Below are 24,806 nucleotides of genomic sequence, written 5' to 3'. Positions count from 1 at the left end.
TTTAACAATTTTTAATCACTGCAGAGACATTAAAACTTTTGCTGACTTATTATCTATATCAACAAGACATTCCCAAAATATTTTAGGCCACAGGCCTTTTCCACAAAACAAAAAATTCCATAGAATAGTAAATTTATAATTTGTTTATCCATGCAAAGAGATCACCACAATTAAATATGTTCCAAGAAAATAATTCAAAAGAAGAAATACATATATGCACATACATATCCTATTTATAGCATCATTACACAATAGTAGAAAGTGGAGTGTTTCCCTGGTGGTTCAGTGGTTAAGAATTAGCTTGCCAGTGCAGGGGACATGGGTTCAATCCCTGGTCCGGGAAGATCCCACATGCCCAGTTTATTTTATTTATTTTAATTTTTGGCTGCGTTGGGTCTTCATTGCTGCACACGGGCTTTCTCTAGTTGTGGGGAGCAGGGGTGAGGGCTACTCTTCCTTGCGGTGCTGGCTTCTTGTTGCGGTGGCTTCTTTTCCTGCGGAGCAGGGGCTCTGGGCACGAGGGCTTCAGTAGTTGTGGCTTTCGGGCTCTAGAGCGCAGGCTCAGTAGTTGTGGCGCCCAGGCTTAGTTGCTCTGTGGCATGTGGGATCTTCCCAGACCAGGGATCGAACCCGTGTCCCCTGCATTAGCAGGGGGATTCTTAACCACTGTGCCACCAGGGAAGCCCAATAAATTTTTTAAAAATGGAAAAATACACAATAATAGGGGATAGCTAAATTAAGCATGACATAAAATTACTGGGACTTTTGCAGTCATTAAAATTAATGAGGCCCTCCCTGGTGGCACAGTGGTTAAGAATCTGCCTGCCAATGCAGGGGACACGGGTTTGATCCTTGGGTTGGGAAGATTCCACATACTGAGGAGCAACTGAGCCCTGTGCCACAACTACTGAGCCCCTGTGCCACAACTACTGAAGCCCATGTGCCTAGAGCCCATGTTCTGCAACAAGAGAAGCCACCACAATGAGAAGCCCACACACCACAACGAAGAGTAGCTCCTGCTCGACCCAGCTAGAGAAAGCCCCTGTGCAGCAACGAAGACCCAACGCAGCCAAAATTAAATAAATAAATAAATAATAAAATAAATCTTAAAAAAAAAACCTAATAACTATTAAAAATATGGGAAAGTATTTACAAAATAAGTGAAAAAATAGAAATATAAAACCATATATGCAATTACAACTATATAAAAACTAAGTATAATATATACATTTATGTAACCTTTACCCTCTATGTCTTTGCAATTTTGAACTCTTATAAGCAGGCACAGGTATTAATTGGATAATTAAAAACTAATAGATGTACATAAATATTAAGTGAGAGTACAAAGGAAAGAGAAAATGTGTTAAAGATTATGAATTCATTTTTAGTACATCATCTTTTTTTTTTTTGGCCACACTTCACAGCATGTGAAGTTCCCCAACCAAAGATCAAACCCACGCCCCCTGCAGTGCAAGCATAGAGTCTTAACCACTGGACTGCCAGGGAAGTTCCAGAACAATCACCTTTTGTAGAATGTCAAAGTTAATATCTTTTAAATAAAAATAACAGAAATATTTAGAAGAATAGCAGTGCTTTGAGACATTAACATAGGATATCATGTTTATAAAATTAACAAATACTTATTGGTTCCGCCATGTGCAGTGCTTGTACTAGGTGCTAGGGATATGGTAATGAACAACACAGACTTATCATGGGAGGCAAGTTGTTAACAGGGCAGTCTGGGCATTCATCTTTCTCACCAGAATGCTCCACATCATTCCCTATCAGCCCAAACTGCCTCTTTCAAAAACCTTTCATGAGACGTAGCATCTCATAACCTAAACCTCTTTCTACCTCCTCTCTCCCCACCCACCCCTAGCCGAAAACCAGCCAGACTTGTGTGACCACGTCCCACTCCTTCTAGTAATCTGCTCTCCCTGCCTGGCTGTGTTCACAGACAACCTCCCAGGCAACACAATGCCTTCACCCAGCAAAACTGCAGATATCTCCAGAAAGCTCCTAGGAAAATGACCATGATTTTAGCCTGAGTGGCCTTCCTGTACCTGCTTCTACAATTAGTGAGTCAGTTTTGATCTGATCGTTGTACACATATTGCCGTGTTAGACACAGTGACAGTGAAAGACTCCAGTCCTGTTGGTGGAAACCAGATCCACTCTGGGTAAACATTTTTCAACTCTGGACAAGGGGGGTTGGGGGACACTCCAGGCAAAGCAAACTGGAATTGCAAAAGTACATGGTGTGACACAAAGCAGGGAGGGGGGTTGGAGTGTGTATATGGGGTGATGACAGGAAATGAGGGCTGGAGGTAGGTAAGAGCAGAGACAGGAAGCAGAGCTTTCTGTTGTAGGTTCTGAGGAGCACTGGGGAGTTTTAAGCAGGGGAGTGACATGATCTGACTTCCATTTTGGAAAGTTCACATTAGCAGAATGAGAATGGATGGGGAGGGGGCTTCTGACTGGAGATAGAGGAGCTCAAATTAAAATAATCTGGGAGAGAAGTGATGAGAGTCTGAACCAGAGTGCAGACACAGAGGGAAGAGGAGGGGCCAGAGTTAAGATGATTTGAGAAGGCAGAAACCAGGGTCAGAACTTGGTGACTAATTGCACAGAAGGTGGTACCAGAAAAGCTCCCACTGTAACTCCTAGACATTGTGTCCTGGAGATTGTCACTGACCAAAGCTATGAGGTTTTCTGCCCCAGGGTGTATTTATTTTGAAAAATAAGGTGAAACAATTTCATGGACCACAGAAGGAAGACACAGTCTTCGATATTGCACCAGACCAATCTCTTGGTTCACGTTTCCCAAAGTGGTAGAATAAGAGCGGTGCAGAGACATCAGAAACAGTGGCTCTTGTGGACAGAAAGGTTTCCTTTTTCTATTATCTTTCCATCCTGATTAAGTCAAAGTGGAAGCCTCAGTAAATCTTTAATACCTGATAATCTCCTTTTGAGAGAGAGAAATAGAGGAAGAGAGAGGGACTTCAGGTTCAGAAATTTAGACAGACGACGGTACCAAGCTAGCATATTGTTCTGTTTTCCTTGAAACATACATTTAGGCTTATCCCTCGATTTAATACACATGATTCTGGTTTCCATTTATATAAATTTTTTAAAGTTTCCTTTTGAAATACATGTACCTGCAAGGGGAAAAGTGAGTTGATTTAGGAAGAATATTAAGTTAAAAATGGTACAGGAGACAGAAATTCCCTGGAGGTCCAGGGGTTAGGACTCCACACTTCCACTACAGGGGGCCTGATTTTGATCCCTGGTCCAGGAACTAAGATCCCACAAGCCAGGTGGCCTGGCCCCCCCCCCAAAAAAAAAAGGTACAGGAGATATGCAGATATAACAAGAATCATGGCACATGAAAGGCTGAAGCATAACAAATCCTGTCCCTAAAAAACCTATGGCTGGTTAGGAAGATAAATCCCAAATCAAAACAAATCTTCAGCATAACCCAAGTATGTATAATTAAAGAAAAGGACTGCAGTCATCTGAAAGGACACAGTGATTAAGGTTTTGAGCAATTATGAATGAGGATGAATTTGGGGCTAAGGGCTCAGCAGGAGTTGGGGGTGATGGAGCTGAGAATATACCAGGGAAGATTCTCCCTTTCCTGTCCAAATCCCCACATGCCCCCAGGGAAGGGGCTTCTCCCTCCAACAGAGCAAAGCAGCCTGAGAGGTCTCCCCAGAGAGCAGCACTGTTTCATTTTCTGGTTTGTTTCTGCCATCAGCTGGGAAGCAAAGTCTTCAAATTAAACTTTTCCAGAAAAAAAAAATGTACTCAAGGGAGGAAAAGCAAGGGACAGATAGATATAACTGTATTAGAGGTTGTCGTGAGCCTTAAGAAGGTGATGGTTTCCTGCTTAGCAGGTGGTTCTTCCAGGAACCCGAAGCCCTAGACCTCACAACTACTTAGATGTTTGAGAGAAACATCTCCAGGTGGGGTGAACAGCTACCCCAGGAGTCCCTGATGGGAAGTCTTTCTGGCTTGGTCCACGGGTGGATGACGTCCTCTCCCACACGGTGCAGACCCCAGTGAGAGCTGCCTTCATCCACCAGCATTTCAGCTTCCGTTCTTCTCCTTGGGAGAATTTTTTGGTTTGGTTTGAGGGAAGGGTGCTACTTTCCACAGGGTACGGGAAGGGATATGCGGACAGAAAACTCGAGACAAAAGCAAGGAAGCCAGGAGTGATAACCTTCATCCCCCTCCTTTATGATTCTTGTGCACAGGCTGCAGTTTGGGGAAATCACACAGCCAGTCAATAAACCCCATGCTGACAGAGGCCCCATTATCCAAACCACCTGAGAGGATGGTATTTAACCAAAGGATCTTAAGAGGCTAAAACCCCGGCCTCTAAATTCTTGGCGCTTTTAAAAGGTAAATATCAAGGTGACTCCGGGTGAGAAGATAACGGCTCCATAATGCAGACGGCGATAACCGAGAGTCTTTTAATGGTCATCTGGCACAAAGAGAGAGGCCCTGTCCCTGCTGAGGCAAATCAAGGCCACTGCACTGAGAACTGCCACCAACAACCAGAAAAAAGGAGCCCCTTGTGGCTTTAGGGCTGTGTCCTATCAGAGTGGAGGGCCAGGTCCTGGTCTCAGCTGGGACCTTATCAGAGGGTATTAAGGTTAGAGACTTGAGAGTGGGAACACTGGGCCAGCTCCCAGCTCTGCCACGCTCAGCTGACTGACCCTGCACAAACCCCTAAGCCAGTCCAGCGCCCCTCCCCTCCCTCGTGTGTTCACAGAAAGATGATAACATCCACCGTGCTGGGTGATCATCAGGCTCAGACAGCAAAATGAATAGATGAGGGGGGAAGAGTTCTGCTTGCCCCTGTTTTCGAGGATACGTTTGGAAATTAGGTGTGAATCTAAAGATGTTAGAGACCGAGGTGTGTGATGTGAAAATATCGTTCTGTCATTGCTGCTGTGGTTATAATCACCCTGGCATTCTTCCAGCGTCCTTACCTATTACTTTAATTCTTTCAGCAACCCTTTGAGGAAGGAAAGGAAGGGTAATAATAATTATTTCCATTTTACAGGGGAAAGAGAGGCAAAGAAGTGACGTGCACTGTCAAAGGTTGCCTGGCTGGTCTGTGTGGCAAGACTTTCTGCTCAACCCCATCCAACAGAGCTGGATTTCCACCTCTCCAGCAGGTGCTAATACAGCCTGCGGGCCTACAGATGAATTGTAAGAAGAAAGGGAGGAGAAGGCTGTAGATCAGGAGACTTCAAAGACATATCAACGGTTGATAGGTACGAGGATTCTTTCCAGGGGTGACGGAAAAGTTCTAAAATTAGATTACGGTGATGTTTTTACAACTCCGTAAATATACTAAAACACATTGATCTGTACACTTTAAATAGGTGAATTTTACAGTATGTAAACTGTATCTCAACAAAGCTGTTAAGAAAAAGACATATCAGGGTTTTTTTGAGGGTCTATGCTAGGGAAGCATGTTTAGGTGCTAAAACGCTAAAGAAACACAAGTGATTACTATAAAAGTCAGGATCCCTTTCAGGTGGAGAGAGGGTTTTGTGATTGCAATGGGGCCCATGAAAGAGCTTCTGGGGTGGGTAGCAAGGTTATATTTCTTGACCTGAAGGGTAGTTTCAAGGGTGTTTAATAATCATCATCATCATTGTTATTATCATTCCTTACACTGCACATGTGTTTTGTGTAGTTTTCTGTATCCATTCTGTTATATAACAAAATTGTTCTAAAAAACAGGGAAAATCAAGCAAGAGATGATACTGTGCGGGCCAGACTGTAAGGAACCCAGCCTCCTGGTATTCATTCCCTTGTAAAACCCCGCCCCTTAAATGTGGGTGGGACCTGTGACTTGCTTCTAACCAATAGAATAAGGCAAAGCCAATAAGATGTGTGTGGTTCTATGTCCCTGTGGTTACATTATGTAAGATTTAATGTCCACCTTGCTAGGAGACTTGATCTCCCTTGCTGGCTTTGAAGAAGTAAGCAGCTATGCTGCAGAGGCCCACTGGATAAGGAACCTCAGTCAGACAACCCACAAGGAACTGAATGCAGCTGACAACTATATGAGCTTGGAAGCAGGTCCTTCCCCAGTGGAGCCTCAGATGTCACCTGCCCGGTTCACACCCTGACTGCAGCTTGCAAGACTCCAAAGAAGAGGCCTCACCCTGACTCCTGGCCCACAGAAGCTGCAAGATAATAAATATGTGTTGTGAAACCACTGAATGTGTGGTAATAGTATTACACAACAATTGATAGCATGCCCCTGTGTGTGGGGAGGAGGTCCCCTAAAATCAATTTCACTTTCAGTGATTCACAAGAAGGACTCACAGAACTCAGGGAAGCTGTTATTTTTAGGGTTACAGTTTATTACAGTGAAAGGATACAGGTTAAAACCAGCAATAGAAAAAGGCACATAAGGCAGGAACCGGGAGACCCCCCTCCTCTCATCGGAGTTATGGGGACAATGCTTAATTCTCCCAGCAGGATGTGTGACAATGCACACGGAATACTGCCAACCACGGAAGAACATCCAAGACTTGGTGTCCAAGGCTTTGACTGGTGGTCAGTCACATAGGCAGACTCACCGCCCATGTGGCTGACCTTAGTTTCCAGCCCCTCCAGAGATCAAGGTGATACTTCGTGGCCCAAGGCCCACTCTTATCAGGCAGGATATTCCAAGGGTTTAGACATTATCTCCCACTCAAGAGCCTGTCCTTTCTTTGGACTGTGCAGGGTTTGATGGATGCAAGCCTGCTGAGTTAAACATTTACTTTGCATTCCTTAATTTTGGAAGTGGGATTCTTAAGTCAAGTTGCCACCCTGCTTGAAGGCAGAGAGACCAGGAAGTCAATGTGTTTTAACACCCAGGGAATGTTTATACATTTACTTGCCGTATAGTCAGAGAGTTTCCAGGGTATAGGCCATAGAGCCAAAAGGCAGGGTGCAGAGGAACGGAGGCAGAGACGGGACCCTCATACAGAAGCTTTGCCTGATCAGCCACGGAATAGAAGGCAAGCTTTCCCTCCTCAAGGTCCAGCCAGATGCCCACCACACCAGGTCTGTCTGAGCCGAGGACAGTTTCCGTGGCCATGTGCCATGCAGAGAGCCGGCTAGCCCCTTTCCACTCCACACACCAGGAGTCCCTGGTCCTTCCCAGGATCTGGTCACGCCTCATCTCCCAGCAAGCCACCCCGACTGCCCAGTGGCTACAACGCTGAGTGTCCACTTCCCAGTACTTCTGCCCAGAAGAGAGGGCCTGGGAACATAAGGCCTGGCAGGAGGCAAACCTGTCATTACTCCAGGGATAGGGCTGTGGGCAGTGAGCTACGGTCACCGTCCGGCAATCCTTGGACACCTCCAGGCTACAGGAGAGGCTCCCAAGATCAAAGGTTGGATTGATGGCCCCTGGGGGAAAAAATCAGAACATGACCAGCCAGCTCTGATGGTTCACACTAAAAGGTCCTCAAATAGCAAAAAGCAGCTTTGTATCTTTAAGCGTGATAAAGTTTTACTAATACTGCATCAACTTGCAGTAGGACCTTGTTTTACATACCCCTGATATTGTTCTCGTAACAATACACCCCTTTCCCACTTTAACTTCTACTTACCCATTAGCCCTCTTTCAGGAAGCCCTCTATGAAGCCCATCCAGCAAAAGTCACCTCTTGCTTTTCCCCTAATGCTTTACCTGATCTCTAATGATACAGTGATTGATGACCGTGGCTCTTTATATCTCTCTGGTTACACATAAGCTTCCAGATTAAGGGTCATGTCTTATTCATTTTGTGTATTTCATACTGTTTTCTATTAAGGGATCACTAATACGCAGCTTTCCTACTCTAGGCTCATACTTACACACATTCACTCACTTACCCTCATGACAATCCCACAAGGGAAGTAAGTACTATTATCTTCATCTTACAGATGAGAGAACTGAGGCTCTGAAAGATTATGTGACTTGTCTAAGATCACACAGCTAGTGAGTGGAGGAGCTGGGAGTCAAACCCAAACAGTCTGGCTCCAGGATCTGTGCTCTCAATGATTACTCCAGACTGGGACAGTGATGGTAGTCAAACAGGTTGGGGAACTGGCAGCTGGCTGTAAGTGGTGGCCCTGACATGGATGCCCAAAGGTTGCCTGGGTTCTGAGTGCTCATGGGTCTGACTTAGCCTGGAATTTGGGAGTCTTCAACCCCTTCTGTCTTTGTAATCAGCTCCCCATGGGGAGAGGCCAGGTGTGGGGGTACTAGCCAAGGAGTGAGTCTAACAGCAGAAGGATGGACACAGCACACTCTTGCCGCTCCTCGCTGCAGCAGGTCAAACCCAAGTTGTAAGTAGACCACATACTTACAACGAGCAAAAGAGGAAGTCCTCTCGGGTGCAAGGTGGCTCCGGTCAGGCAGTGGGCATGAGGAGGAAGACGGAGATTCCTGGAGTTCAACTAAGGAATCAAAAAAAATTGGGAGGGGAAGAAAATCCCATCAAAAAAAAAAAAGGCAAAAAGAAGATATCCAAACGTCGTGATCGGCACACACAGCTTGTTTTCCTCAACATCAGGACTTGATCAAGCAGTACATCCAGCTTTTTTTTACTGTCTGTTTCCCCACTGAGTTTTTTGGTTTTTTGGGGTTTTCTGCCATACCACGCAGCATGTGGGATCTTAGTCCGCCGACCAAGGATCAAACCCTCACCCCCCTCATTGGAAGTGCAGCGTCTTAACCACTGGACCGCCAGGGAAGTCCCAGCCCCATTGAGTTCTAAGCCTCTTGCTGGCAGAGACTTTATTCATCTCTGTGTTCTAAGCACAAGCCCACTGCCAAGTACATAGGAAGTTTTTCATGCACTTTTATCAAATAAATTAACTAATATTGTTCCAGGGGATCATAGCAACCTGACACCCAGCATATCCATGAGCCCCCAGGTCAATACTTTAAACTGTTATAAAATTGGGGAACATGAGTTGGCATGAGATTCATCACAACTGCTGATACCTATTCCCTCTCAATATATTAAAGTTTTTTTCACTTTATTGAAGTATAGTTGATTTACAATGTTGCATTAATTCCTACTGACAGCAAACTGATTCATTTATACATATTTATATTCTTTTTCATATTCTTTTCCATTATGGTTCATCACAGGATATCGAATACAGTTCCCTGTGCTATACAATAGGACCCTGTTGTTTATCCATTCTATATATAATAGTTTTCATCTGCTAATCCCAAACTTTGCTAAACTTTGTTACCTTAAAGCTACTGTGTGCTTGCAATGACTATAGCAGGTAGAAGAAGGGAAAGTAAGGGAAATGACAGAGTATGGACTACTAAGGTGAAATCTTCTCCTGTGTGTATCTTGGGGTGACAGCAGCATAAAGTGAACCTTAGAGTCAGACTGAGAAGAGACAAAATACCTTACCTAGTGTGTGGGTTGTGGACACTTAGGTCATGACAGCAGGAGGGCTTGAAAGAAGCCATGCTCAAAATCCAGGTGGGTACCACTCTTCTTCTATTAAGCTGATAGGATTTTTACTTATCATTAATCATAGTTTTTTAAAATGTTTGCAAAAACTGCTAGTTATTTCTTTTATTTTTTAGCAAACACAATTTTTTACCCTGTTAATGGGGAAAATAATCTACACTTGACTGGTTGGTTCTTAAAAATCCTTAGAAAAAAATGTATATGATGAACATTCATAAATGCTGAGTAGCTATTAAATAAAACACTGGTAACTATTGAAAAGATAAAGTATTTTGATATGTTAATCTCTCTGGGTATAAACTCAACTGCTTACCTACTGATTATGATAGGTTTTGTAAAAGAACAAAAAAATGATGCTTTATTAAATAATTGATGAAAACATTTGTTATATAAATATAATCACTGAGAAATAATAGAATCTAAAGCATCTCATTTCTCTACTAAGAGAATAAGCTACAAGATTTTTTTTTTTTTTAAGTAGCCAGGATGCCCTGGGAATTTTAAATAATTTAATAATTTCAGGAACAGGAACTTCCCTGGTGAAGACTCCCAGCTCCCAATGCAGAAGACCTGGGTTCAACCCCTGGTCAGGGAACTAGATCCCACATGCCACAACTGAGAGTCCTCATGCCCCAACTGGAAGATTCCTGGGGCTTCCTAGGTGGAGCAGTGGTTAAGAATCCACCTGCCAATGCAGGGGACACGGGTTCCATCCCTGCTCCAGGAAGATCCCACATGCCGCAGAGCAACTAAGCCCATGTACCGCAACTATTGAGTCCATGTGCCGCAACTACTGAAGCCCATGCACCTAGAGCCCATGCTCTGCAACAAAAGAAGCCACGGCAATGAGAAGCCCACGTACCACAAGGAAGAGTAGCCCCTGCTCGCTGTAACTAGAGAAAGCCGGTGTGCAGCAACAAAGACCCAACACAGCCAATAAATAAATAAAGTAATTAATAAATTTATTTTTTAAAAAAAGATCCCGAATGCTACAACTAAAAGATCCCACATGCTGCTACAAAGATCCTGCACGCGGCAACGAAGATCTCACGTGCCACAACTAAGACCCAGCGCAGATAAATAAATAAATAAATAAATAAATAAATAAATAAATAATAAATAAATAAAAATGCAGGTGTCATTTAAAGAAAAATTTTCAGGAACAAACTATTCTGTTTAAGTAGAATTGTTCTGCATAAAATTACAGTTGACCCTAGAACAGCACAGGTTTGAACTGTGAAGGTCCACTTATCTTTTTCACTATACAAAAATATATGTGGATCTTTTTCAAGAAATATACAAAAATATATATGTAGAACATCATGTGCAAGACTTGTATTGAAGTGGATAGCCTTTCCTTACATAAGCATAAGGTAAGCGATATTTAATATAAAATTAGTAATGTGTTAATTTTCTTTCTCTTCCTATCACCCTATCGTCATAGGTAGGTGTTTGTCTTTTTTTTAAATAAACTTATTTATTTATTTATTGGCTGCGTTGGGTCTTTGTTGCTGCAAACGGGCTTTCTCTAGTTACGGCAAGTGGGGGCTACTTTTCGTTGCAGTGCTCAGGCTTCTCAGGGAGGTGGCTTCTCTCATTGCAGAGCATGGGCTCTAGGCACCCAGGCTTCAGCAGTTGTGGCACGTGGGCTCAATACCTGTGGCTAATAGGCTCTAGAGCACAGGCTCAGTAGTTGTGGCGCATGGGCTTAGCTGCTCCGCGACATGTGGGATCTTCCCAGCCCAGGGCTTGAACCCGTGTCCCTGCATTGGCAGGGGGATTCTTAACCACTGTGCTACTAGGGATGCCCCCAGGAAAGTGGTTTTTAAAAGAAAAAAAAACCCACCAATGTTCCTCATACTGTGTTATGAATATGACTGTAATATTGTATGCCATAAAAATCTTATAATGATTAATTCATTAGTGTATAGGCTACACTACCACAAACAAGCATATTGCTGCTTCTTTGTTATTCATGCATGAATAGTTATACCTGTATATAAATATGAATTTCTTTTCTCATTATCTTTTCATTTTTAGTATTAGTAATAAGTATAACATCTACAGTGTTTTTTAATCATATAAGACAATATTGATGTAGGTACTGACAGATGATTTGGCTCATAAACAGATGACACGGTACAGATACAGTACTGTAAATGAATTTTCTTTTCCTTATGCTTTTCTTAATAACATTTTCTTTTTTCCAGCTTACTTTATTGTAAGAATACAGTATATACTACATGAAACATACAAAATATGTGTTAATCAACTGTTTATGTAATCCATGAGGCTTCTGGTCAACAGTAGGCTACTAGTGAAGTTTGGGGGCAGTCAAAAGGTATAGCTGCATTTTCAGCTGCATGGGTGTTTGGCACCTCAACCCCCATATTGTTCAAGGGTCAGCTGTACTCCCAGATAATTAAATTTGTATTACAAATAATCACCCCGGCTGGGTAAGCTGCACCAAAACACTTATCAAAACTTTAATGTGCATTAAAATCACCTGCAAAGTTGTCAAAAATGCAAATTCTTGGGGCTTACTCCCAGAGATGCTAACTCAATAGTGTGGCAATGGGCCCTGGATTCTGCTTTTTTCTTTTTTAAGGGTGAAAAGATTTTTAATTAATATTATGAAGTTACCATAATTCTGATATCAAAGCCAGAAAAAAGAACATATAAGGGGGAAAAAAAATATGTATTCTTCTTGGTGCTACAGAGAGTCCTGGGCTATATGACTACTGTGCCATTTAGGCTGCATGATTTCCGTGGTAGCTCATGGTGTGTTTACATAGGGTCAAAGGAAATCATTGTGATGAGGCAGTCAAGTTGCTTAGCAGCTGTTAAAGTGCTGACTTGAAGAACAAATAATCTATTGTCTTAAAAACAATCTTGTGAGAACTTCGGGAAATGATGTTTCAGGAAATCGGGATATAGTCAAATCTTGTGTTTTAAAACTGTCCTGGACTGGCCTAAATAAAATCGAAATAATCAAAATTGTACCTGCTAAGGCATACTTGAATTTTCTAAGTTAAATTTTAAAAATACTTAATATGACCCCCCAAAAAATAATAAAAAATAAATAAATAAAATGTTAGCTCTAAAAAAGAAATACTTAATATGGGGGCTTCCTAGGTGGTGCAGTGGTTAAGAATCCGCCTGCCAATGCAGGGGACACGGGTTCGATCCCTGCTCCAGGAAGATCCCACATGCCGTGGAGCAACTAAGCCCGTGTGCCACAACTATTGAGCCCATGTGCTACAACTACTGAAGCCCATGTGCCTAGAGCCTGTGCTCCACAACAAGAGAAGCCATGGCAATGATGAGCCCGTGCACCACAATGAAGAGTAGCCTCCACTCACTGCAACTAAAAGAAAGCCCATGCACAGCAAAAAAAGACCCAACACAGCCAATAAAATAAATAATTAATTTAAAAATATATAAATAACTAAAAATACTTAATACGTATACTTAATTCCTCAAAAAAGTAAAAATGGAATTACCATATAATCCAGTAATTCCACTTCTAGGCATATATACAGAAGAATTGAAAGCAAGCTCTCAAAGAGATGTTTATACACCCATGTTCACGGCAGCATTATTCACAATAGCCAAGGGGTGGAAGCAACCCAAATGTCCATCGGTGGATAGATGGATAAACAAAATGTGGTACATATACGTGCACAATGGAACATTACTCAGCCTTTAAAAGGATGGAGATTCTGACACATGCAACAATATGGATGAAATTTGAGGATATTATGCTAAGTGAAATAAGCCCATCACAAAAAGACAAATACTGTATGATTCCACTTATATAAGCTATTTGGAGTAATCAAACTCAGAGAAACAGAAAGTGGAATGGTGGTGGCCAGGGGCTGGGGAAGGAGGGTGTGGGGAGTTACTATTTAATGGAGTTTCAGTTTTGCAAGATGAAAAAGTTCTGGAACTTGGTTGCACACCATATGAATGTACTTAACACTATTGAACTGCATACTTAAAAATGGTTAAGATGGTGCATTTGGTATATGTACTTTACCACAATTAAAAATAAAAATTTTAAATGCTTACTTAAATAATCATAGAAAGTCATCATTTTTTCCAAGAAATCATGTTTCTCCAATTAAATAAGGAGCAACATTTCAATCAGAGAAATACCATTAAATTATAACAAAAATGTTATAAAAGATATGTCTCTGAAGCGGTGCTATTTAAATATTATTATTCAAAATTCACTAGGACACATGCTAGGGTAAATTTCAAATGGGTCAAAGATTTAAATGTGAAACCAAAGACAAGTATAAAAGTGTACACACACACACACACACACACACACATCCCACTTAGGGTGGTAAAGTTTTCTAACTAAAACTTAAAATCTAGATGCCAGGGACTTCCTAGGTGGTGCAGTGGTTAAGAATCTGCCTGCCAATGCAGGGGACACAGGTTTGAGCCCTGCTCTGGGAATATTCTACATGCCACGGAGCAACTAAGCCCGTGTGCCACAACTATTGAGCCTGTGCTCTAGAGCCCGTGAGCCACAACTATTGAGCCCATGTGCCACAACCACTGAAGCCTACGCACCTAGGGCCTGTGCTCTGCAACAAGAGAAGCCACTACAATGAGGAGCCTGCGCACCACAGCGAAGAGCAGCCCCCACTCGCAGCAACTAGAGAAAGCCCGTGTGCAGCAACGAAGACCCAACACAGGCAATAAATAAATTAAATAAATAAATTTATAAAAAACTCTAGACACCATAAAAGAAAACATTGATAAAATTTACTACTTGAAAATATAAAAATATCTATATGGCATTCTAAAAACTGTGCTAAACAGAATCAAAAGATAAATGACAAGTTGGAGAACAAAATTTGCAATTCATATCACAGACTAAAGGGTAATCTCCTTAATTTATAATGAGTTTCTAAAAAAATCAAACTTTTAAAGGACCAACAACACAAGATATAAATAAACAATTCCTTGGAGAAATGCAAATTAAAAGTACAGTACACTCATATATCGCTTTTTTTTTAAACCCATTGGATTGGCAAAAGAAATACAAAAGTTTGACAGCACATTCTGTTGGCAGGATTTGAGGATAAACATTTCCTTTGTAAGAGTGTAAACTGATATAACCCAACTGGAGAGCAGTTTGGCAATGTTATCAAAATTACAAATGAATTTACTCTATGACCCAGCAATCCTTATTGGTAATTTAACCTAAAATTATATCTTTACTCATATAAAATGAGTAATTGACTTCAGCATTATTTGCAATTACAAATAATTGGGAATAATAATGCAACCATCAGTAGAGGGCTGGATAAATAAATGTTGGCATATCCATAAATTGGAATATTATGCAGCTGTTAAGAGAAAATGCTTGAGGCACTGATTTGTAAAGGTATCAAGCTATGTTAAGTGAAAAAGAAAAGCAAAATGAAGAACAGTGTATACAGTATTCTATCTTTTGTGTAAAAAAAAAAGATTGGGGGAGATAAGAAGATAAATTCGTGTTTGCTTGTACTTACATAAGTAAATTCTGAATGGATACTTAAGAAAACTAGTAAAGGTGCTTAACCGGGGGAATAAGTGGAATTGGACAAAGGGAGGAGACTTTTGTTGTATGTCTTTTTATAGTTTTGATTTTTGAATTAAAATTTTTAAATTTAATCCCCAAGTTTAAAGCTTGATTTTAGATTTTAAATTACAAACCCATTCTAAATTTAGATGCACACACACAGGAGCCCAGCGGCCACTCATTTCTCAGATCATTTTTGGAACAATTAATAAACTGCACTCTAATTGCTTTCCTTAAGAAACCTTTCCCAAGGAATCACATTTCTCCACTTAAATAAGAAACTTTTTAAGCAGAGCAAGATGATTTAAATATCTAAACATCTGAAAGCTCTAAAGTATACAAAGCTGGCAATGGCCAGAGCAGGAGGTAGAGCCAAGGGAGACCAGAGCCGCTTGTTTAAGGGGCAGGTGTGAATTGTCTTTCAGTCCTGAGCCAGATACAACAGCAAACCTAAAAGTCTGGACAGAAAGTTTCTTTTCTACATTGTTACCATTTAGTATCAGCACAATGGCGGGAATTACAGTGGAATAGAATTTATCAAGAACTGTATACAAAGTTGCATGCTTTGTTAATAAGGACACCTACTAGTGAAAAATAAAAAAGCCCCCTATTTCTAAATCTCCCCCGTACATAACACAGATGTGCAATGAGCTAGCAAAATCAGGTCTAGGTTCTGGACTTATAGGTCTTGGAAAATGAGTTTCTATCTATTATGGGGCTGTGTTACATCACACCTCCAGTCAGGTCCAAAAACACATCCAGTCACAAAAATAGCTCAGCCCACTCCTTCCTCATTCACACCACAGGGATAACGCAGCTGGGTTCTGGGATCCTGTCCCCCAAAAACAAAGCCATGGAATGCTGCCCCCAACTTCCATAATTAAACCTCCTCCACCAAATAACATCAACTCACCCGGAGTTTGTTCTTCAAGGGCCTCTTTCCACGTGAAATTTTCTTGTAGTTTTTCCTGGATCCCTTCTAGGTCATGGAGAATGTCTCTCATTTTTCCCTCAGGTGTACTGGAAGTCAGTTTTGGAGAAGCCAAGGAAAGGTCCACCCCATCCGACAAAGCCTATTGATGAATCATTAAAGAAAAAAAAGCAAGAAAGAAACAAGAAAATCTGCCAAGGAATGCATCAAATATATTCCAGTTCTACCAACCATCTATAATTTTCTACTTACCTAATGGGTTTTTCAAAACCTAGTTAGGCCCTCAAAATATGTACCTTGAAAACAATCTGGAATAGCACATAGTATGGCAAAGATATTAGAGTGGCAATTTCTGGGTGCTGGGGTTATAGGTGATTTTCAAATAAATAATACAGATAGTCACTAAGATAAGCTGCAGAGGCTGAAATAATCTTCCCTGGACTGCTATCATAACTCTTCCCAAGGGCCAAGACAAACATGTTGCCTGCATCCAGGCCCTGCTCTCTGGGGCCTCCAACACACACTCCCTGATTCTCTTTAACTTCAGGTCCTGTTATTCCCCAAAACAGCCTCTCATCTGCTCACCACCTTCCCACCAGCAGCACCTGACTTCCCTCCCAACTCTGCAAAATCCACTTCCCATTCTTTTTGCCAATCATAACAGGAGTAGGTACCACCTGTTAAATATTTTCCACTGCTCACCTCTAATTTGCCTAACAACTTTCCAAGATAGGTTCATTATCTGCATTTTACAGAAGAGGGAGTTCAGGGAGGTTAACTCAATTGCCATAGCTAATTTGATCGTCCCACATTTTCACACTGCTCAAGCACTTTTTTAAGCGAGATCTTTTAAAAAAAAGAAATCTCGAGGGGGGGGGGGAAGAAATCTCCACATTAAACCAATGAGCTACAGGCCATGGATCATTTTTGTTTGTTCGATTGTTTTACAGGTAGAAATCTGAGACTCAGAAACATGAAATGACTTGCCAAAGGTCATGATACTAGTAAGTAACAATGTCAGGGCTGACAGTCAGACTCTCAGACCTTCTACCTCAACACACTGTTTCCCTGAGAACCCATATATTCACTCACTCAAATACACTGGGTATTTGTTGAGCACTTATTATGTGCCAAGCACTGTGCTAGGCCTGGGGATACAAGAGTGAACAAAAGGACAAATGCTCTCAAGGTCTATGCCCTCATAGAGCTTAGAGTCCAGTGCAAGGGAAGAGGGATGAAAGACATTAACAAATGATGGTACCAATCATTATCAAGTCACAACTGTGACAACTGCTACATATGAAAGGTACATGGAATCATACATAAGAGCCTCTAATAAGGGGATTTGACTTGTTCAAGGAAATCAATGAAGGCTTCTCGGAGGAAGTGATAATCTAGCTGAGGTCTGAAGGATGAGCAGGCACTACCTACATGACAAGGTAAAAGAAGAACATTCCATAGTGTGGGCCCCATGATGGGAAGAAGAGTGACGCTCTAGAGGGAACATAAGACAGCAATTAGAAGGCTTTGGTGGAAATCGAGGCAAGAAATGGTCACAGGATTGGATTAGAGATGTCTTTAAGGATCTCAAGAATAGTAAATAGATTCAGGAGATGTTTAGGCAGGTGATGGAGGAGGTGACATGATTCCCAGGTTTCCGGCTTGTGCACTTGGAAGGGTTACAGGGTCAGTCACTGTGATGGGGTATCACGGAGGAGAGACAGTGTGGCACAGGTTAAGTATGACGTGCCTTTGAGATGCTAAGAGGAAAAGATGAGAAGGAAGACACCAGACCAGAGCTCAGAGAAGGGTCCAGGCGGAAGCTATATTTGTGCACAGAGGTGGTAGTTAAGGCCACAGGTGTGGGCAGGACCATGTAGGGGGAAGAGTCAGCAACCTACACCTCAGCCTTGAGGAATCCCAGCATCTCATTGCTTAGCAGAGGAGAGTAAGCCTGCAAAACAGACTGAAAAGGAGCAGCCAGAGAGAAATGGGGAAAGGCTGGAAGACTCGTGTCCAGAGCTAAGGGAAAAGAAAGCTTCACGGATGAAGTTGTGAAAAGAAGCAGACTCACAGATACAGAGAACAAGTGAGTGGTTACCAGTGGGTGGAGGGGAGGGAGGGGCAATATCGAGATGGGGGAGTGGGAGAAACAGACTGCTGGGTGTAAGACAGGCTACAAGGATACATGGTACACACAGGGAACAGAACCAGTATTTTGTAACACCTGTAAACGGACTGTAACCTTTCAAAATTACACAAAAATTTTTCAAAATTAAAAAAAAAAAAAAAAAGAAGCTGTGGTCGACTGTGTCAAAGGCTGCTGAAAGGCCAATGAGGATAAGAGCTGGAACGTCTGCAGTATCTGCGTAGAGGTCACTGGTGAACTTATTGCTGGTTAGGTGGAGTGATAAGGATGGAACCTAGCCCACCTGACGCCTTCCTGCCTCACCTCAAGCATTCCAAACTCCCAGTCATCCATGTTTGGTAGTGAAGAGCATGGTAGAAGATTGGGACTTAGTGCATGCTTCAATTGCAAACAGCTGTCCCTAGCCCCACCCCCGGCACATCCTTTCTTCTCCCAGACGAGCCTACCACAGCCAGGATGCTCACTTCATTGTCTGGTTCAGATTCTGGCAGGTGTCTCTGACTCTGAAGCCCCCTGACAATATCTATGAGCCGTTCCACCAGCTCTGCCAGCTCCCGGCCGACTTCTGTGACGCTCTTCTGCGCCGCCACCTTCAAAAGAGCAAAGCAGAACACAAGGCTGGACCCAGGAACCAGCTCTAGACAGAGGGAGCTGTAAACACTGGATAAAGGAAGCAGGCAAGGAAGTGACAAAAATGTACAGAGGGAAAGGAGGTAAGCTCCCCGGACCTTTTGCATGCCCGTTTCCTGCTACTGGTTGTTCAGTGGCCTTAAAAGGGAATCAGAGTTCATCCATAGGATGGGGGAGGGGGAAGGGGGTGAGGCATGAAGGGAAGCCCGGGGGTCATTTTGAACAGGGGCAGTCAGAGAGGAAACAGGGTGAGAACCTGGAGGTTTGGCAGCGCTGGTGGAGGCTGATAAGGTGAGTGGAAGGCACTTGGCTCAGATTTCAGCTCCACTCTCACCTCTGACTCATTCTTTCTCTTCATCACTCGTTTGATAAATAAAAGCAACCATCCCTCCTTCTCGTCAACTGTGCAAAGGATCTACTATGAAAGGATCTTGGGGACCTTAAAGTGATGTACAGATGCAAGGTCTTTTTGTTTATTGATATCCTTCACATTTAAAGAAGGATTCAGAGGAGAATGCTAAACCACTTCACTTCCAGAGCTTCATCTGCACAGCTGCCTGGCTGGGAGTGGGAGGAAGTTTTGCAACCAACATATGCTGGCAACAACCTCAAGACCTGGTGACAGTTATCAGAGGCAGGTGGGGCCCAGACTTCAATGGAGAAATTTGCATTGCCTCCAAAAGGGGTCCTACACAGAGCCAGAGAAACACAAGGTGTTCATCTGACTCTAAATAAACCAGAGTTTTTATAACTTTGGGGAAACATTTTTCATTTTTTTAAATTATGCTGGAACCTCAAAAACTGGAATCAGTTTTTCATCTCTAAGAAGCACTGACGTCCCTCAAAATAGCATGTGTTTTGGAAGCCATATGCAGACTATTTTATAGAGGGAGGTGGCTGACCACTGGTAACATTGTTTTTTCTTAAATTTCCAGGTCTCACTCCTAAATATTCTGGCAGCTGGAATTCTGGAGTGGAGCCCTTATCTAGACACCTGAGCAAATTAAAAACTTTAAAAAATAAGTCTGCTGCTTTTTCTTTCTATAAAAGAACTGCACACTCATTGTCGTAATTTTAGAAAATGCAGAGAATGCGAAAGAAGAAATGTTTTAAATCATCCACATCCTACCATAGACAATCATTTTAATTTAAAAGCCAATGGAGGGCTTCCTAGGTGGCACAGTGGTTAAGAATCCGCCTGCCAAAGGAGGGGACACGGGTTCGATCCCTGCTCCAGGAAGATCCCATGTGCTGCGGAGCAACTAAGCCCGTGCACCACAACTATTGAGCCTGTGCTTTAGAGTCAGTGAGCCACAACTACTTAGCCCATGTGCTGCAACTACTGAAGCCCACGCACCTAGAGCCTGTGCTCCGCAACAAGAGAAGCCACGGCAATGAGGAGCCCGCGCACCACAACGAAGAGTAGCCCCCACTCCCCGCAACTACAAAGAAAGCCCGCGCACAGCAAAAAAGACCCAACGCGGCCAATAAAATTAATTAATTAATTAATTATTTTTAAAAAAGGTCAATGGAGGGCTTCCCTGGTGGCACAGTGGTTAAGAATTCGCCTGCCAATGCAGGGGACATGGGTTCGAACCCTGTTCCAGGAAGATCCCACATGCTGTGGAGCAACTAAGCCCATGTGCCACAACTACTGAGCCTGTGTGCCACAACTACTGAGCCCATTTGCCACAACTACTGAAGCCCGCATGCCTAAAGCCCATGCTCCACAAGAAGAGAAGCCACCGCAATGAGAAGCCCACACATCACAGCGAAGAGTAGCCCCTGCTCACCACAACTAGAGAAAGCCTGTGCAGCAACGAAAACCCAGTGCAGCCAATAAATAAATAAATAAATTGAAAAAAAATTAAAAAAAAAAAAGCCAATGGAAAGCATATTCAGTCACTATAAGCCATGCTAACATGGAGTTTTAAGGACCAGAGGGATAATGCTTTATTTATTTATTTATTTATTTATTATTTTTGGCCACACCACTTGGCTTGCAAGATCTCCGTTCCCCAACCAGGGATTGAACCCAGACCATAGCAGTGAAAGCACAGAATCCTAACCATTAGACTACCAGGGAACTCCCTATGCTGTATTTATAACCAAAAAGAGGAGAGCTTTATTCATAATTGAAAAAAAAACAAAGGAAATGACCAACATGTCCATCAAAAGCTGAACAGATAAAATGTGGGACATCTATGCAATGGAACACTGGCAATAAAAAGAAATGAGCTATCAAACCACAAACCTTAATGTTGTTTAGTGAAAGAAGCTAGTCTGAAAAAGCTAGATACTGCATGATTCCAACAATATGACATTCTGGAAAAGGCAAAACTAAAGAGATAGCAAAAAATCAGTGGTTGCCATGAGTGGGGGGGTAGGGAGTGGGGACAGAGAGGTAGAGTGCAGGGGATGTTCAAGGCTGTAAAACGGTAGCTACAGATACATGACTTCACACATTTGTAAAAATCCATAGAATGGTACCCAACACAGAGAGTGAACCCTGATGTAAACTATGGATTTTAGTTAATAATGACATATCAATATTGGTGCATAAATGGTAACAAATGTGCCAAAGCAATGCAAGATATTAATAACAAGGGAAACTGTGAGGGGTACATGGGAACTTTCTGTACTATCTGCTGAATTTTCTATAAACCTAGAATCCCTCTAAAAAATAAAGTCTATTAATTAATTTTTTTTTTTAAAGAGGAATGGGGACTTCCCTGGTAGTGCAGTCGTTAAGAATCCACCTGCCAATGCAGGGGACACAGGTTCAACCTCTGGTCTGGGAAGATCCCACATGCCGCGGAGCAAGCAAACCCGTGCACCACAACTACTGAGCCCCTGCACCCTGGATTCCCTGCTCCACAACAAAAGAAGCCACTGCAATGAGAAGCCCATGCACCACAACGAAGAGCAGCCCCCACCTGCCACAACTAGAGAAAGCCCGTGCTCAGCAACAAAGACCCAAAGCAGTGGAAGAAGAAAGAGAGGAAGGAAGGAAGGAAGGAAGGAAGGAAGGAAGGAAGGAAGGAAGGAAGGAAGGAAGGAGAAAAGAAAGGAAAAGGAAAAAAAAGAGTGGATAGCTCCAAGCTCTTTTAACCTCCATCGCTCCCTCCCCGCCCCCCAACACACACACACACACACAGAAACATCGCAAGACAAGCAGAAACTGTCAGAACCAACTTTGTCAGAACTCCAGCAGACACTCACTCAAGAAAGCACAAGCGGGCAGTAGGAAGACCTGGTGGCATTTCGACTCGCGCTTGCCCCATTCCCTCCCTGGCTCCGTGACAGTATTTAAAATTCCCAAAGGAGGTTCCCAAAGGAGCAGAGCAGATCTTATTTGCAAATCATTGTGTCTGTCCTAACCTGGCTGAGGGCTGCCTGAAGGAATGACACACGTTGCTCATCTCCGTTTCACCTCAAGACTCAGACCAGAAAGGTGGTGGGCGTTGCTCAGAAGTGCTGCAAGCAGAGTTAAACTTGCAGGTGTCTGGGGCAAAAGACTGCGGTGTAAACAGACAATGACCTAACTTCCAGAAGCAAATAGATCAGGAGCAAATAGATCTAAGTCCCGGGAGCAAAAGTTGGGGAAAATTGGAATCCTCCTACCTTTTTTATTTTTTATTTTTTCTGCTGCTCTGGCTGCATGGCCACTCCCAGCCCTGGACCCGGGGCAGGCCGCCCATGCCCACCCTGCGCCCCAACTTTGTTAATGGGAATGCAAAATACTGTTGTTCCTGTGGAATGCAGTTTGGCTGTTCCTCGATAAGTTAAACACAGAACTACCATATGATCCAACAATTCCGCTCCTACCTAAAAGAACTGAAAATAGGAACTGGGATACTTGTACATCAATGTTCCCGCAACATTACTCACAATAACCCAAGGTGGAAACAATCCAAATGTCCATCGATGTTTGAATGGATTAAAAAAAAAAAGTAGTATAATCATACAAGGGAATTATTATTCAGCCACAAAAGGGAATGAAGTTCAGATACATGCTACAACACGAATGCATCTTGAAAACGTTAGAGCAAATGAAAGAAACCAAAGTCAGAAACAAAGTGATAGATATTGTATGATTCCACTTGCATAAAATATCTAGAGTAGGCAAAGTCATAGAGACAGAAAGTAGATTAGAGGTTACCAAGGGTTGGAGGGGGGAGGGAGAAGTTATTGCTGCATGCGTACAAAGTTTCTGTTTATGGTGTTGAAACTAGATTAGTGGTGATGGTTGCACAGCGCTGTAAATATAATGCCACTGAATTGTACCCTTTTAAATGGTTAAATGCAATAAAGAGCTTAAAAATGGTTAAATGGCAAATTGTACTTTATATAACGTAAACAGATTTTAGCACAATTAAAAACTGTCAGAGAGACAGGCTGCAGAAAGACCTGAATTAAGTGGAAATAGGCCAGGGTGGCTAGGTCGATAGGATTTCAGGTTTGGATTTTTTTTTTTCCTCCTTCTTCATGTTTTTCTGAACTTTCCAAAGAACGGGTTCTACATTCAGGCTGAGAAAAGCAATGCAAAAGTGGAAAGAATCAGGAGGAGAGGAAGCGCCGTGGGGCTAAAGGGACGCGCGGAGGGCGGAGGGCGGAGGGCGGAGGGCGGAGGGCGGAGGGCGGAGGGCGGAGGGCGGAGGGCGGAGGGCGGAGGGCGGAGGGCGGAGGGCGGAGGGCGGAGGGCAGTCGCTGGTCCTGTCTTCCTACCGGCAGCTGCGCGGGGCGGCGCCGGGGCCCGGGCGCTGGGCCGGGGGCTGGGCTGGGACCCTCCAGCTCGCGCGCCGCCAGGCTGTACTTGTCCGCCAGGTCCTGCAGCATCGTGTTCTTCCGCAGCTGCAGCGGCTGCGCGGCGCCCTCGCGGCAGGTGGGGCAGGACCAGTGGCGCCCCGCGCCCCACAGACCCTTCAGGCAGCCGCGGCAGAAGCTGTGGCCGCAGGGCAGCGTGGCGGGCCAGGCCAGCAGCTCGTGACAGATGATGCAGCCCAGGTCGTCCTCAGCCAGCCACACGGGGATGGCCGGGCCGGCGTCCAGGCCCGCCATGGTCCCCAGGCCGCCCCCGGCGCGCGGAAGTCAGGGCTGCGGCGGGGACAGCTGGCCGCGCCGGCCGCGCCTCCTCCGGCTCCTCCCTCGCCCTCCCTGTCCCCTCCTCCTTAGCTGCTGCAGCTTGGGGTCCACCCCGGCTTCCTTTTTCCCGTCCTTTTGCAGGCTGACGTGTGCGCTGGGAAATGAGCCCGCCCCAAGCCGTTCCAAACGGGCTGATGTCCCAAAGATTTCCTTTAGCTTGGTGTCCCCCCAACCCCATTAAAGTGCAACCGGGGGACTTCCCTGGCGGTGCAGTGGTTGGGACCCGGGGCTTCCAGATTCGGTTGACCCCCGTTGGGGAACTAAGATCCCACATGTCACGCTGCGCGGTCGAAAGACATAAATAAAGACATAAAGACATAAATAAGCAACCCTAACAACTCTTGGGAGGAGAAAAAGGAGAGGATTCGATTCAAGAACTCTGAGAATGCGCCCACTGGGTGTCATCCAACAAGTAGTCACTCCAGCAAGGGGTTGAAGAGTACTTGGAGCACAGAGCTGGGAAGCCCTTCAACAATAGCGATGTTCCGGCTCCACTCTCAGAGTCTGATTTCATTGTCTCAGGTTGAGACCCCTGTATGCGTATTTTTAAAAACCTCCCCCAGATGATTCTAGCGTGCAGCCAAGGTTGAGTGACCCCTAGACTTTTAAAATCTCTATTACAGTGCAGAATTGCACCACTGTTTCCCTACTGCTCTCTGCTGGCTCTAAGCGCATTACCTGATAGACTTCAGGACAAAAATCCTGAAGTGTGTTTTCCTGAGGTAGCACGCCTGGCCCTGGTGGGGCTTGGCTGTCTTCCTCCTCTCTTATTCCAGTCCTAAGTGCATTATGTCGACTTAAAAAAAATGCAAAATGCGAGAGTTAGGAGTCAAGTTTTATATGGGGCAAAATGAGGACTGCAGCCTGGG

The 24,806-nt window shown here is 43.6% G+C and overlaps 1 protein-coding gene and 1 long non-coding RNA gene across 5 annotated transcripts; one reads left to right on the top strand and one right to left on the bottom strand.

Moving 5' to 3' along the window:
- The first annotated feature begins 1,944 nt into the window (after nt 1-1,944).
- On the top strand, nt 1,945-16,374 carry LOC130841057 (uncharacterized). Of its 2 annotated transcripts, none has more exons than XR_009050108.1 (3): nt 1,945-2,078; nt 5,071-5,284; nt 16,098-16,374. It is a non-coding gene; the product is annotated as an uncharacterized LOC130841057 (long non-coding RNA). The 2 variants fall into 2 exon arrangements; XR_009050107.1 differs by lacking the exon at nt 16,098-16,374 and adding an exon at nt 5,970-6,186.
- Nucleotides 6,883-23,899, bottom strand: RNF135 (ring finger protein 135). 3 transcript variants are annotated; one of them, XM_057717266.1, is made up of 5 exons: nt 23,521-23,899; nt 18,609-18,752; nt 15,996-16,155; nt 8,372-8,461; nt 6,883-7,427 (listed from the first exon to the last, which is right to left on the bottom strand). In XM_057717266.1, exons 1-5 carry the CDS (start codon nt 23,851-23,853, stop codon nt 6,898-6,900), a joined length of 1,257 nt encoding a protein of 418 aa, XP_057573249.1. In that variant the 5' UTR covers nt 23,854-23,899; the 3' UTR covers nt 6,883-6,897. The 3 variants fall into 3 exon arrangements, with proteins under 3 accessions (XP_057573249.1, XP_057573250.1, XP_057573252.1); XM_057717267.1 differs by having other exon boundaries at nt 18,627-18,752; XM_057717269.1 differs by lacking the exon at nt 18,609-18,752.
- Nucleotides 23,900-24,806: the final 907 nt, after the last annotated feature.

Source organism: Hippopotamus amphibius, chromosome 17 (genome assembly GCF_030028045.1).
Source record: "Hippopotamus amphibius kiboko isolate mHipAmp2 chromosome 17, mHipAmp2.hap2, whole genome shotgun sequence".
NCBI classification, from domain to species: domain Eukaryota; kingdom Metazoa; phylum Chordata; class Mammalia; order Artiodactyla; family Hippopotamidae; genus Hippopotamus; species Hippopotamus amphibius.
Note: the sequence above shows the minus strand (reverse complement) of the source record. Positions and strands in the feature narration are given on the sequence as shown.

Excerpts from the sequence above, each read along its gene's own strand:
- RNF135 (XM_057717266.1), bottom strand. The coding sequence starts at position 23,853 with ATGGCGGGCCTGGACGCCGGCCCGGCCATCCCCGTGTGGCTGGCTGAG. Across the intron at positions 16,156-18,608 it reads AAGTGAGCATCCTGGCTGTG|GCTTTGTCGGATGGGGTGGA; the intron begins GTAGGCTCGTCT and ends ATTCATCAATAG. Across the intron at positions 7,428-8,371 it reads GACTTCCTCTTTTGCTCGTT|GGGCCATCAATCCAACCTTT; the intron begins GTAAGTATGTGG and ends TTTTTCCCCCAG.